Source organism: Ambystoma mexicanum, chromosome 5p (genome assembly GCF_040938575.1).
Source record: "Ambystoma mexicanum isolate Mex_15411 chromosome 5p, UKY_AmexF1_1, whole genome shotgun sequence".
NCBI classification, from domain to species: domain Eukaryota; kingdom Metazoa; phylum Chordata; class Amphibia; order Caudata; family Ambystomatidae; genus Ambystoma; species Ambystoma mexicanum.
The window spans coordinates 30009270-30024735 of record NC_090930.1 but is presented as its reverse complement, the minus strand read 5'-3'; the positions used below and the strand labels follow the sequence as shown (position 1 = coordinate 30024735).

The 15466-nt window shown below is 48.1% G+C and overlaps 1 protein-coding gene across 5 annotated transcripts in view; it reads right to left on the bottom strand.

Annotated features, from left to right (window-relative positions):
- The window catches only part of ZMYM3 (zinc finger MYM-type containing 3), a 1331158-nt gene that overhangs the window by 562835 nt on the left and 752857 nt on the right, over nt 1-15466 (bottom strand). For 4 of the 5 annotated variants that reach the window (XM_069612373.1, XM_069612372.1, XM_069612371.1 and 1 more), the window contains exon 13: nt 10174-10366. In XM_069612373.1, coding sequence (XP_069468474.1) covers nt 10174-10366 — 193 coding nt within the window. The remainder of the gene's footprint in view (nt 1-10173; nt 10367-15466) is intronic. The other variant, XM_069612374.1, reaches the window with a different exon arrangement.

Genomic DNA, 15466 nt, shown 5'->3' with positions numbered 1-15466 from the left:
TATGCCGAAGGGTAGCACTCTGAACTGGTAGTGTTTGCCCTCTATCATGAACCGGAGGTATCTTCTGTGCGCTGGCAACATTAAAATATGAAAGTATGCATCTTTCATGTCCAATGTTGTCATGTAATCTCCCTGTGATAGCAGTGGGATCACTTCCTGTAAGGTCACCATACGAAACTTCTGGGGTTTGATAAACTTGTTCGCTGGGCGCAGATCTAATACAGGGCGCATGGTTAGATACTTTTTGGGTACAAGGAAGTACACTGAATAAATACCTTCCGTTACCTGAGATAGAGGCACAACCTCTATGGCTCCTTTTTCCAGCAGTTGTTGTACTTCTTGGAGAAGGATGGCAAGGTGTTCCGGTGTCATTCGTCGTCCCCTCGGGGGTCTGTATGTTGGGGAACTGTTGAATTCGATGCAGTATCCGCTGGCTACGGTGGAAAGTACCCAGCGGTCTGACGTTATTCCCTCCCATGCCGGAAGAAAGGATGTTATCCGGCCCCCGACCGGTGTTGCATGGGAGGGGACGCGAATCTTCGCATCACTAGGTGTTGTTGGGGGCTTGGGAGCCTCTGGGGGTGGACCCCCGACCTCTCCCTTTGCCCCGGCGCTGGCCTCTTTGGCTGTACTGCCCACTATTGGTCTGGTAATTGGTGGCAGGGTACTGTTGCTGCTGATTCTGCTGTTGGCGTTGGCCACGAAAAAAGCATGTGTTGCCATAGCCGCGTCTGGTAGTGGGCTTAGAGATCTGGTCAAGAGTTTTGATAGTATCAAACTCTTTTAGCCATCTCCAGAGCCTCATCCACCGCTTTCCCGAAGAGGTTCGAGTCTTCAACAGGTTTATTTATTAAAGACGCCTGTGTCTCCGGTTTGAACCCAGAGTTGCGCAGCCATACATGGCGTTTTAGGAGTATTCCCTGAACCAGGGAACGTCCCGCTGTCTCTGCAGCATCCAGAGAGTTCTTTACAATACTCTGGTTGACCTGGGTTCCTTCGTCCAATACTTGATAGCAGGCGTGTACGTAGTGGTTCCGGCGCTTCTTCGGCGTCTTTGCGCAGTTTGGCCCACTGCGCGTCCGCGTAGCTAGCTAGCAAAGAATTGTTGTTCGCAATTCTTGCCGAAAAGGCAGCCGAGGATGTGACTCTCTTTGCAAGGGCATATAACCTCTTGCCCTCCTCGTCAGGTGGTGCCTCACTGGTGGACAGCAGCACCCCTGCCCTCTTCCTTGTATTAGTTACTACAAGGGAATCCGGAATGGAATGTCCCCTGATGTACAGCGGGTCTGAGGGTGAAGGAGTGAAAAGTTTTTCAATTCTTGGATTAACTCCTCCGATTAGTGCGGGTGTGGATAGCGAAGGGATGATTCTTCTCTTCACTGAAGCAAGGAGGGGAATGGTCTGGCTGACTGGGGGTTTCTCCTTAATTACTCTTTCCACAAAGTCTATTTCAGGAGAGATCGCCCCAGTGTCCAGTTCGAAATGTGCTGCTGCTCTGCGCAACAGGGCATTGAATGTGGGCTGATCGTCAATGGGAGACGTGTTTCTAACAGGTGTATTGTCAGGAGGATTTAGGTTCAGGACATCAGGATCCGAATATACTGATGGGGATTGCCAGGGATGAGAAGGTCCTTCTTCTGGATTTTCTCCGAAGCCTTCTCCTACCATGTCAGGGCTGTCTTCCAGACCTTCCTCCTGGTTCTGTCCCTCTTCATTGTCCACAAATTCATCCTCCTCCTCCAAGTATTGTTCCTCACCAGTGAGGTCATACACATTATGGAAGTCTGAGGCTGTGTCCTGCTGGGGATTGACTAGTCTCGGATATTTGGCCCTGGGGTCCTCCTGAGGCCCTTCTCTTGTTCTCTTGGGAGTGGGAGGGTTCTGGGTCTTCATAAACCTCTCCATTCTCTCCATGCAGAGATGGAGCCTTTCCATGGTTTCATGGGGCACCCCTGAGCGGTCTAGCGGGGGGAAATTAGTGTCATCTAGCTGAAAACGGCTCGACCTCTCCCATAACGTCGAGGAAAGTGTCCCGTCGCCTTCCGAAAAGCCTTCCGGTGTGCTGGGGGTCCCCCCGATTTAAGGGGGTAGTCCCTGTCTTTCTTTGGGCTTTTTCGGCATGTCTTTCGACCTCTGCGTAGCGCTCGACGTGTCTTTCGGCGTACGCTTCTGGGCGTCGGCTACAATGTTCCTCGACAAGCTCTCTGCGACTCGTTTGTCAGCAGAGGGCTGTGGTTTCGACGTTACGGGTGTCGATTGTTCTATGGCGGCGTGCGCTCTCTGCTGGTGCGCGCCAGCCGATGGTTTGGGGGCGGCGCCCTTATTTGCCGAAAGCCCAGTCGCTGGTCGCGGCTGCGAGAGGGGCTTCGAACCTGAATGGTCCGAGGAGGCCGCCGGTGGAACCTGCGTCTCCTTGGGCGCTGATGCTTTCTTCGACGAAGAAGAGCTATGGGTTGTGTGCTTCTGTGTGGTATTGTGTGCGTCAGTGTCGCCGGGGTGTTCATCCCCATAAGCAGGGCGTAAGCCGAGCCCGTCGGGGCCGGGGATAGACGACGAGCGCGAGCGCTCTTTAGAGGGGTGTACGACTTCCGTAGCGGAGGTCGTGTTATCACGTTCCTCGTCACTGCCGGTGGTAGCAGCGGCGGGTGAAGAATCGGCCTTCGACATAGCGTAGGCCGCCCACCTCTTGACCCTACGGTCTTTTAGAGTCTTTGGCTTCAGAAGCCGACCAGCCGTGCAACCCACTTTGTGATCGAGGGGCAAGCAGCGGTTACACCGTGAATGCTTGTCTTTCCAAGTAAACTTGCCCTTGCAAAGTGGGCAAAACCTAAAAGGTGTCCTCCTCTCCATAGCCGAGGCAATAAATCGTGATAACGACCCCAAGGGAAAGGAAGGGGAAAAGGAAAGGCATTCTCAGAAAAGAACCAGAGATGTCCCACGACCCCACTCTCCCTACTGTATTTGGCCTGCAAGGCCAGGCCACGTGTTCGGCAACGCCGAAGGATCTCCTTCGCTCGTCCCCTCCGTCGAAGATCTTGCTCGGCGGAGACAGCTTCACAACTGCGTCGAGGGAGGGATCGATATGTTATATATTAAATGGGAAAACGACCACAGGTCGAGGAGATGGAATCTGCAATGTCTCTCGAGGAGCTCCGCGTAAAGGCGACCAGTAGCTGGGCGGAAAAAAACAATCTGAGGGACCTCGACGCGTGAGGGATTGTGTGTACAACGCACGTCACTATAGGGATAGTATTTCAGACACGCCTTGTCGACGTCCCTTTTCGACTACGAAAAACAAAATGCAATACTCTGCAGTGACCACTGGATGTCGGACCTATGCACAGCATGTGATTCTAAGCAGATTAACAAACATCAGAAAAGAAGATACATTCATCAGAAATTATATTACAGTGAGTAATGCATGTCTTCTGACGGTTGTTAATCGGCATAGAATCACATGCTGGGAATAGACTAGCGAGCAGTACATGGAGATGGAGGTGGGTTTTGAGAAGGAACAGTAGTGAAAAGATGTCTTAATACTGCGTGTCCCACCGGAGAGTCAGACCGAGAATGAGTGTCTAGGCAATAGTGTGTAAAGGTGTGTACAGACCTCCAGGTTGCCGCTTTTCAAATATTCAACTTTTGTCCATTTGCAGCTAAAGCTATAGAAGCCCCAGTGTCTCGAGTAGAATGTGCTCTAGGCTTAAAGGCCAGTTCTCTCTTAGCAAAGGAGAAAGAGTGATGCAGTTGACAATCCACATTGAGATGGCTGATTCAGAGACAGGATCCCCTTCTCTACCAGCTGCTACTGAAACAAAAAATTGGTTTGTTTTTCTCAGTGGTCCAGTTCTTTCCAGATAAAACATGACTGCCCTGCGCACATCTAATGTGTGTGGGCTTCTTTCTGCCACGTTAGTGGGATTCTGGAAGTAGGCAGTTCTATTGATTGGTTGACATGGAACTTGGAAATAAATATAGGCGCAAATCGAGGGTGAGTGCGCAGGACCACCTTATCTTTGAACTGTAACGAAAGGGTCTAGAACTGAAAGACTGTAGTTCACTAACTTTCCTTATAGAAGTGATAGCCACTAGGAAGGCTGTCTTAGGGGTAAGATCTTTGAGACTTGCCTTATGCATAGGTTGAAAAGTAGACCCCATATGTCTAGTCAGTACCACATTTAGGTCCCATCCGTGAGCCGGGTTAGAAATGGGGGATGAATCCTTTCCCCTTACATGAAAGCCTTAATAACTGGTACTTCCCACCACAACACCTTCTTTTGCAATGTAGTGTAGGCCGAGAGAGCAGCTAAGAGAACTTTCAGGGAATTAACCATGCCCAAGTCTAGAAGGTGTGTTAAGTACAATACAATGCGAGTAGGAGAGCAATCAATATGATTGACGCCCTTGGAATTGCACCAGATAAAGCGCTTCCATTTACTCGAGTAGCAGTATCTGGTGTTAGGTTTTCTCACCTCCCCTAAGTATGTCCATGCATCTCTGAGGGAGTTGTAGGTGCCCAAACTCTATGACCTCAGGAGCCAAGCCGCTAAATTCAGGGTTTGTAAGACACGAGTGAAGAGTTTTCCCCTTGTATGGAGCTAACATCTTGTACGGGCAAGGCAGTTTCATTGGAGGAGAGAGAAATCTCCATCAGATGAGGACCAGGGTTGGCGGGCTCACATAAGAGCCACCAATATTATGGTTACAGGTTACTGGTGCATCTTGTGCACCATCTTGTTGAGTAGGGGATTTGGGGGGCAAAAGCATAAACAAATTCCCCTGACCATGTTATCCAGAGACCATTCCCCTTGGATCGGTTTTGGGGGTACCTGGAGGTGTAATCTTGGCAATGGGCATTCTCCAGAGTTGCAAACAAGTCGATCTCTTGGAAACCCCATTGTGCGAAAACGTTGGAGACTATGTCTTTGTGTAGTCGCCATTCATACTCTATGGGCAGTGGGAAGTCTCTGAGCATATACGCTAGAAAATGGAGTTCCCCTGGAACCTGGAGACAACAGGAACATCCTGTGTTTGAGAGCCCATATCCAAATGTTATGGGACAGCTTGGATAGCCCTGGAGAGTGTGTGCCCCTTGCTTGTTGGCTGTGGTGCTGTCTTTGAGAATCAGGACAGTCTTCCCCTGTAACTGTCAAAAAGGCTTTCAGTGCCTTGAATACGGCTAATCGCTCCAACAGATGTATGTGGTTGGATGCTACTTCTGGAGACTACATGCTGTGCGCCGTCTGCTGAAGCAGGTGAGCCCCCCACCCCATGAGAGAGCGTCTGTCATGAGAGTGGCTTCTACTGCATGGGTGGTGAAGGTCTTCCCCTTCAAGAGTTTTTCCCTCGACCACAGCTGCAGAGAGCGAGGGCTGGCGAGACAACCACCAGATCTTCTCATTGTCTGCTGACCAGACACCACTGGCTGTTGAGCCACTCTTGCATAGGACGCAAGCGCAGACACACGTGAGGAACTAAGGAAATGCACAACGCCATCATTCCTAAAAGTCACATGGCTTTGTGTCCTGTCATCTCTCAACAGGCTACATATTGAGGGATCTGAAACAGCATGTTTTGTACCCTCTCGTTGGAGGGAAAGGAACAAGTTACTTACCTGTAACTGTTCTCCAGCATGGGTCTGGCATTGATTCACATGCTCATGAATATTCTCCGTCGTCAGGCTGGGAATCCTCGGTAAAGAAAAAAAATCAGCATCAGTTTCGTTTCTGATCTGTCTTTCTTAGTAGTAACCAATCACTGACCTCTGGGTCATACTGCCCCCAGCCAATGACTGCCCTCTCCCTAAGCCCTTTGAGGATCCTCATGAACAGAATGTTTTTGACCTTACAGATGACGATCCTCAAAGGTCCTCTGAAACTTAGCCATAGGCGTAAAAGGAAGTTCCTCCCAAGGCCCCTAGGGAGCAAACCGCTCTGAAAATTCAACAAACTTTTCCAGTCTGTTCATGCACCCCTCGAACTTCTCCCTGGTCCATGATGAACCAGAGTCGTCCAGGTGAGGAAAGAGATCTTCTTGACTAATTTCCTCTTCAGAACGTCAAGATTTTCGTTCTAAGTCTTGAATAAAGACAAAAGGCTCTAAAAGTACTCTTTGAGGCTCCGGCATTATGTCTTTAGGCTGTTCTTTCCGTTTCGACGTCTGTTTCGACTGTTCATCTTGTTTAACCGCCGATGCGATCCTTGCAATACTATCACTGGTGCTCGGGGTTTCAGAGAGGCGTGGCGGTTGAGCCGGAGGCTGTGCGGTGGATTTTTGTGCCATTAGGGCCTGAAGCGTTGGAGGAGTCTTCTTCTGAATCGTCTCGACGGCTGCATGTGATTTGGTGCTAGCGCCCTTACTTTTGGATTTCCCGGATGCATGAAGCGGTTGCGGGGAGGGCTGCCGATCATGAGGATCAGCGGGCACCGCCAAAATATCTGACGTGCCCGTTGACAATTTGGAGCGCTTTCACTGGACCGCCGAAGCAGAACCGTGGGTTGTGTGCTTAGTGTGTTAATTGGGTGTGTCCCTGTAGCCGGGATTTATCGTCCCCATCACAGGACTCACGTTGTGCCTATCGGGATGGACGCTCCGGAACGAGTACTTTCCGCAGTAAGGTCAATGGCCTCCAAAGTGGAGCCTTGGTCATCGCTAATCCGTTCGTCACTCAGCGCTTGTGGGGGAATTACTTTCAGCCTGCGACAAAACGTAGGCCGCCCACCACTTTCCTTCCTTCCTTAAGAGTCTTTGGCCGTAGGAGTTTACAGACCATCTCGATCAAATCAGCAAACATCAAGCCGCTCATCAAGGACACAGGCAACTTTGAAGACCTCTCCAACTACAGACATCTCCAACATCCTGTACCCAGTGAAACAACTCAAAATAAGTCTATAGAATAACACAAGAATTCATAGAACACATACTGCTTTATCGGGCACAAGTAGGCTTCAGCCAGGTGAGGAACAGAAACGGCACTGCTTTCAATTTGGGATGTTATAAAGACGTATGCAGACTCAGATAAAAGCACAGCTCTAATACTTCTGGATCTCTCTGCAGCATTTGACAGTCAACCACGAAATACTCAGATATTGGAAGTAATAGGAATCACGACCGAGCATTACTATGAATTAAATCCTTCCTAACAGAACAGAAACTATATAGATCAAACCTTCCAAATCCACCTCAAGAGAAGCCACCTGAGGAGTACTGCAAGGTTCATCGTTCTCCCAATTGCTTTTAAACGTATACCTAGCATCACTATTCAAGCTCATTAAACAGACAGCCTCACATGCTACAACTATGCTGACAACACACAAATAGTCTACAAAATACAAGACACACGAAGAAAACAACAGTGGAAGGCTGCCTCCAAGAACTCTACGGCTGGATGAACTCATACAATTTCAAACTCAACCCAGGGCAAAAAAGAGAAAATAATCATATCCAAAAGCGGAGATATAAATCACTACATATCATGGCCAATGGAACTTGGTACAGCGCCAGCTCTGTGGACGATAGTAAAGATTCTGGGAGTTTGATGGATAACACTTGAGCCACAAGTAAACGCTAAAATCAAGAAATGCTTCCTCCTACATGCAGTAAAAAGGATCCTACCATACCACTCTCTCACAAAATGCTCACAATCATCGCTCTCATGTCCAGAGAACACTATGCCAACAGCCTATACCTAGGAATGCCAGAACGGCTTAAAAGAAACTCCAGCACATCCAAAACACTGTGGCCAGACTCCTGCTCAAACTACCACGAATAGAACCGATTACTCCAGCACTGAAAATGCTACACGGTCTACCAATACAACAGTGAATAAAGATCAAATCAATGTGCATAACGCACAGAGCAATCCACGGCAGAGGAGCAGAGTTCCTAAAAGAGAAAATAAAAATCAACCACCCAACATGACCACTCGGATCAAGCAACAACATCCACCTAGAACCAAAACCGTACCACAGAAAATGAGGATCATCATCTTTCTCTCACCTGGCACCAATAACCTGGAATGAGCTACCAAAAAACATACGTAGCACAAGGGCTCATCTTCAGGAAACTACTCAAAACTTGGCCATCTGCTCCAGAACAAGGAAGCTACTAGGAAGCATATGCACATGGGTAAACAGAATCCTAGAGAGTGAACCACTCTTCCCTAACCGAAGGGTGGGGGGAGGAAACCATTACAACATACCCTAGCCCACAGAGGAAAGCGCGGCAGTCCAGGAAGTCACTTGGAAATGGGCAGGGAGGGACGAGGAGGGCAGGTGGGAGGGCGCCATGTCCACCCAACGCTAGTCCACAGATTAAACATAGGTAGGGAAGGTCCACCAACACCGCACAAATTCCAATACCAAACGCACAGGATAACCATAAATGTGGAGCAAGAGAGAAAGCAAGAGGTAAGAGAAAGAAAAGAAAAAACACTACCCCAGCAACACAACTATAAAACCTCAACTTTCAACATACAGCTCACACAAACCCACAAAACCACTTCACCGCACAGCAATATGCACACATTTCACCACACTGCAAAAACAGACAAGCACATAACCCGTATAAACAGCACATGGGAACTAGCATCAACCTGATAACCGCACTCCAGCTCAGCGGATGGAGCAAACCGAAATGAACCTGCCAAAAGGACACCACAGCTCTCACCATCCTATTCCCACTACACCCTACTAACATTCACCCCTCCTTTACTGTAGTGACGGTGCGTGGTACAAATACCTTTAACATTAACAGTGTTGTGTTTTTCTATAATATTTTTATACGATCTATGATAGCATGCATTTCCCCCAAGATTTATCTGGGCCTACTTGTATTTAAATAAACAATTTATTTTTTTACAATACATCGCGCCTTAAGGTGTTTCTTTGGGCCACTTGTATTACAATTTCATTTGTACTGATTCTACAGCCCCCTCTCCCTCTTAAGATACGCCTGGCTGCTCTGTCTATGCTACCCAGAACTCAGGTGGTACAGCCTTGTACTAAGAGTAGAGTCTTCTACTGCTTAGTTGAATGGTTTTACTAAGCCCTTAGTTGGACTTCAGAAAAAGTACCCTAACAGATTGTCCTTGAGGAGTGGACCCACGAGGATGTAGTAGACCCTCAACCAGACTGAAGCTATTGTGAACCCTTGGCTCCAAAATGAACGCCTGGTATTATAGCTCCACTGTTAAGAAAGATTTCTCATTACAGCATCTTTCTTTCCATTTATTATGGACCCCTAAACCTTTATGGGACCTGCTCAGTTTTCAGTGCAGTGAAGCCTTCAGCTTCACTACATCGGTTTTTACTCATTTGTCAGTACTGCGAAGCATCGTTTCCCTTAGTCGTGTTCCTACTTTTGGTAACTTAACACTTAGTAAGTTATATAAAATTGTACAACATACAATGCAGTACACTTTTGTTTTGCCCTACAGAAAATGTTCATTTATTTTAGATATGCTTAAGGAACAAGCTGGTGGCAGCAATTAATTTTTGCTATTTTCAGTGTAATTTACTTAAGCCTTACTACGTTTGGCTACCAACTGTGGCTAGGGTCCAAACACGGCCAGTTTGTTCCTTTGCCATCTTGTCTTTAGCCCTTCTTCCTGACCTGTGAGGACAGAAAAATACTTATATGGACTTTGTGTCCGGGAAAGCAGAGGCCTTTGGCAGGCTACTGCAGGGCCATGGGTGTTTGCTGCCAGCAAGTGGGTTGGGACCGTCTGGTCCCAATCCACAAACTGGTTTTGGTATGCAACAGTCATTTCTACTGCCAAGTCAGGTGGCTCTTCCAGACAATATAAAATCTAGAACAGCGATACACCTTCCCCAAATTGGTTAGCAGGTCCTCTGGTTCTATACTACCGCCACTCTACTATAACTCCAGCATGCAATCCCATGTTTTCCAACTTCTATGGCTATTTTTTGCACCATAACACCATTTTGCTTCAGTTGTAAGATGCCATTCTTACCCACAGTAACCCTGGTTGGGAAGTTACTTGGTGGGCAGGCTTCTTCCAGGTGTTCCCTTTACCAACCAGAGGCAGGAGGCTCAAACAGGTTTTCACCCAAGTGCCCCCTTCGAACCGCTGTTTTGTTCATCCTTCCCTCAGAATAGCAAGTTCCCTGACCAGTGGCTCCCCTGATATGTTAGGGTCTCGGGATTGTTTACCGTACTCTCCCCTGGCTCTGTTCTTACTGTTCAGCAGGCTCTCTGGTCCCTTCTGCGTGTCCAGGTTTGGTTGGTTCTGCTGGTTGTAGAATCGCAAAAGACACTGCTGGTTACAGAAATGCTTGATTTCACCTCGCCAGTGAATGGTTTCCAGCAATTTGCCCTGCCGCTTACAAGCATGACAGCGTGCAGCCTAAAGTGGGAAAAGATGAGGCATATTAATACATCCCCTGGCAAACAGGACATTTCAACATAAACTCCACTGTGGGAGAGGTGCAGGGTTATTACGTGCGCCCAGAGTAAACAAACACAAGCTAGGCAGAATGTATTAAAAAAATTAATTATGCATTTAGGCCCCCAAACAAACTTCACAATTCAAGATCACAAGTAATATCACATACATGTTGAAGTAGAACTAAGGTCTTAGTAAAAACATAACAGACAGTACAAGACTCCACTCTTAATATAAGGCTGTACCACCCGAGTTCATGGTAGCGTAGACAGAGCAGCCAGGCTTCCCTTAGGAGGGAGAGAGGGCAGTAGAATCAGTACATAGAAAATGTACACAAATGGTACAAAGAAAAACTGAAAACAATGTAGTGTAAAAATAAAAATGATTTAAATAAATACAAGTAGGGCCAGATAAACCTTGGGGAAATGAGTATTATTACAGATCATATAAACGCCTTATAAAAACAACACTATGCTTTAAAATACACAGACTAAAACATAGACCTTAAGAAAACGAACCGTATTTCTAGGTAAGCCAGTCCTTAAGCCAGTCTCGGGAGGATAGCTCAGGGGCAACGTGCTCGCCTTGGCAGCAAGACGACACTGAGCAACACAGGTTCGATCCCTGGGACTGCGCTTAGAAACCTCTGAGTATTAAGCGCGTTATGCATACCCGATCATATCAAACACATTTAGGGCACACCTATTTCTTTTTATTGATATGGTTGCAAAACAAAAAATACAACCTTTCAATTAATAATTCATAATCAAGAGAAAAACCAAGGTAAATCATGCTAAAAAGTAGTAATCCACTTCCAACTATAGACGGAGTTAATAAAATTCTATATTAAAAGTCATTTAGATAAATCCAGAAATGCAAATAAAACTTGAATTAATGAAAATATTCTAAAAGACACCGGTCTATGCTTTACAAGAATATGAAAAAAGAGTACAAATTTTAAGTTACTCACCGTAGTGACTAACGTACTCTTACTCCTTAGTCCCCTTCTCTCCATACTGCATGGACGTTCCTTGCTAGGGACGGGAGACAATCTTTTTCACCAGAAAAAAACTTCCCTTTAAATTTAGAGGAGCGCTGGGGTGAGGGACTGGGAGCATGCACTGCCCTGACTCCACCCTCCAGCGCCGCACCTCAGTCCCCATAGATGCGCCGACAATAGATTAACACTGCCTAATGACACCAGTTTTATTAGGGGGAGGATGGTGGGACATATGGAGGAAAGGGGACTGGGGACTAAGTCACAACGGTGAGTAACTTATAATTACTCTTACGTCCCGTCCCCTTATCTGAATACTGCATGGGCGATTACAACTGAATGTAGCCCTAGGTAAGTTCTCTTAAGACTTTTACAGTACCTTTGGTTAGAAGAAAAGGGCTTTGGCTGGCTGATTGGTCCGACCAACTCAAGGGGAGAAGTCGTCCTTGCAGGGCTTCACTAATCAAGGCAAATGTGGAGCCTCACTGGTCAAACCAACAGTCAGGGAGTTGCAACAGGCATCTTCCAAGTTCTCCGTCGGATTCCTTCGTCCAGTGGTCGACTCTGCCTTCCAAGCCAAAAACCCTCGCCTTTTATGCAGGTTTTTCCTATTCGTTCCAGCCTAGCTGTCAATTACACAGCAGGGTGGCTGTCCTTGCCGCACAGCCAGTCAGCTAATCACCTAGGAGTGCATTTCTGTCTCAAAGGAGAGTAAGCACAGGGAGTGTCGGGCACCTGCCCCGCCAGACCCCTGGAGCCAGAGGCAGGATTCACTCGTGAAGCCCGCCAAAGACAAAACGAACAAAGGGACCAAACCTGGTTTGGCGCACAGAGTAAATCTCAAGAAGGACCTTCCCACAAAGAAATGGTGAAAAAAAGAAGACCAGGGCCCTTTTGACAAAAATGGCACCCTTGGGTGCTTTACTGCAGCTGAAAATACAGCCCACAGTAAAACCACACCACAGTAGTTAAAAATAAACCACTGCCACCAGCCATTCATCGAGGAAAGGGTAACAAAAATGTTACATGAGAAGCTAGACAAAGGGGATACTGAATAACCCCTCCAGCAACCTATTGCAAGATCGTGTGTGCTGGGTCTAGAAAGTTACAAATTTAAGTAAAGTCAATTTCAATTTACTGCTCTGGAAAACAGTAGTTTATCCCAGAGAAGGTATTTAGACCTTTGGGAAATCTGAAAGACTTCCCTGTGCCACTGCACTGAAGGTGCTGTGTGACAATGTAAAAGATGATGCCTACGAAGTTTGTCAGACTCCACAACCAAAGAAACAGAGGTAGAATTCACATTAAAATACGAGAGTGGGGAAAAGGGTGACACTATACAGGTTAAACAAAATCAAGTTCTCAAAATCCAGCAAAGTTGCCGGGGGTCTGAAAAGTAGGGAGAATTCTCAGAAATGTGCCGATTCCTCTCTAACATACTCTTATACTGGGTCCTGGTAGACTTGCTCCCGGTATGATTACAAGGTTAGTATGTGAGGCTGAGGTGCCCTAGCGTGACCTGTTCAGGAACCACGCTGTGAGGGCTAGTTTCTGTGGCGTGGGGTGGGGTGGATGACCCTGCCCCCCAGTTGCACCAGAAGATGTGCTGGGCTCGTCGGAAGGTGAATGGGGGGGGGGGCCTGTCCGAGAGACTGAACAGCTCCGAGAATCATGGCCTGGCTGGCCACCATGGAGCTATCAGAATGACGCTCAGGTGACAAGACTACTTTATCGTGCATATCACCCTGTGGATCAGCGGTGTGGGCGGAAGGCGTATACGGTCATGCCGTTCCACTGAATCTGAAATCCGTCTCGCAGGGAACCAAGGCCCTGTCCCTTCCAGGACACAAACTGTTGGCACTTCCTGTTGTCCCAGGAGGCAAAGAAGTCCATCTGGGGTGCCCCCATCTGCTGAAGATCTTCTGCAGTACGAGGTTGTTCAGCTGCCACTTGTAATTGTCCGCCTCAGAGTTGGATTTCCTCGGAAGTTGCATGGCCCTGAGGTAGATGTTTTCCAGGTCCCATTCCCACATGCTGACGGCTAGTCTGCACAGCACAGGGGATCTGTTAACCAACTGCTTGTTGATGTAGAACATGCTGGTCGAGTTGTCTGTCTGCATGAGGACGACCTTGCCCCCAATAACCAGAAGGAAGGCTCCGAGCGCTGGCCAGATGGCCTTTAGTTCCAGCCAATTGATGTGGTACTCCTGCTCCTGCCCGGTCCAGAGTCCATGGATGTTGTGGTTGTCCAGAGTGGCCCCCCCAGCCCTCAACAGAGAGGAGTCCGTAGTGATGGTGACTTGCGGGGTTGGCTGCCGGAAGGGCTTGCCCGACCGCAGGTTGCAGTCCTTGGACCACCATGTAAGGTCCAGGTGAAGAGAGGGAGGAACGATCATCTATGCTTGAAAGCCCCGCTCCTGGTTCCATGATGCTGTGAAGTGCAGCTGTATCCTCATCCTGAGTCTCGTGTGGGGGACGGCCAATAGGACCACTGCCATGAGGCCCAGTAGGTATTGGTACCACCAGTCCGATGTCTCTTCTCTGCTGAGGAAGTGAGCGGAGGCCCACCAGATGGCCGCGATCTTGTCCTCGGAGGGGAAAACTCTCGGAGCAGGTGCCCAAGATGAGCCCCAGGAAAGTCCGTCTCTGCGTAGGCTCCAGATTCCGGAGACGACGCCTTGATGAGCCAGTCATCGAGGTATGGGTAGATGTGGTCGCACTGGGCCCCGAGGAGGGCTGTGATGGGGAGAATTCTCAGAAAGGTGCCAATTCCCTCCACCTTAGATACCTCCAGCAACTTTGCTGGATTTTGAGGACTTGATGTTTTTTAACCTGCAGAGTGGGACCTTTTTCCAACTCTTGTATTTTATTGTGATTTTTAACACTTTTTTGGTTTTGGAGTCTGACAAACTCCATAGGTATCATCTTTTACATTGTGTCACAGCGCCTTCAGTGCAGAGACTCAAGGAAGTCTTTCAGACTTCCCAAACGTTTTGATACCTTCTCTTGGATAAACTACTGTTTCCATGAGCAGTGAAGTGAAATTGACTACTTACCATTGTAACTTACAAGACCCAGCACACCCTATCTTACAAGAGTGCTGGTGGGGTTACTTCGTATCCCTTTATCTCGTTTCTCATGTAACATGTTACCCTTTCCTCATTGAAAGGCTGCTGGCAGTGGTTTTGTTTGAACTAACAGTATCTTTACCGCGGGCTGCGTTCGCAGCTAAAGAAAAGCGCACACGGGAGCCATCTTTGTCAAAAAGTCCCCCAGTCGTATTTTTTTGCCTTTTCTTTGTGGAAAGGTTCCTTTTGAGATTTGCTCTGCGTGCCAAACCAGGTTTGGTCTCTTTGTTCATTTCGCCTTTGGCTGGGTTTCTGGAATGGAACCCGCCTCTGGCTCCAGAGTGTCTGGGGTAGGCAAGAAGCGAGGGAGGTGCCTGAAACTCCCTGTGCTTAGTCTTCTAGGAGAACCAAATGCACTCTGTGGTGATTGGCTGGCTGTCCGGCAAGGACAGCCCCCCTGCTGGGTGAGTGACAGCTAGGCTGGAATGAAATGGAGAGAACAGTATAAAACGCGACTTTTGGCTTGGAAGGCAGATGCGACCACTGGACGAGAACTTGAAGAGGACGCCTGCTGCAACTCCTTGACCGTTTGTTTGCCCGATGAAGCCCTGTTGCAGTGCCGCAACGCCAAGTTCGAATCAAAGTCCCTGCAAGGACGACTTCTCCCCTTGAATTGGTGGGACCAATCAACTCCAAAGTAAGCCACCTGGACAACCATCTCGGAGCTGGTTGAATTTCGACAAGAGTTGCTTCTGGAAACCGCATAGCCAGAGAGAGGAACACCAGATGGTGTGTGTTGCTTTTAAGCTGGCCCAGAGCTTTTGGAAGATCCTCGGACTCCCACGAAGCAGGACTGACCGAGCCAGAGACCCCTCCACAGAGTGCGGGACCCCAGAAGCAAGGAAAGTGCACCTCAACAGCCAGGAACCACAGTGTTGCTATTTGCGGTAGGCGCGAGGAGCTGAAACATTGAACAGCCACTGAAAGTGAAGTTTG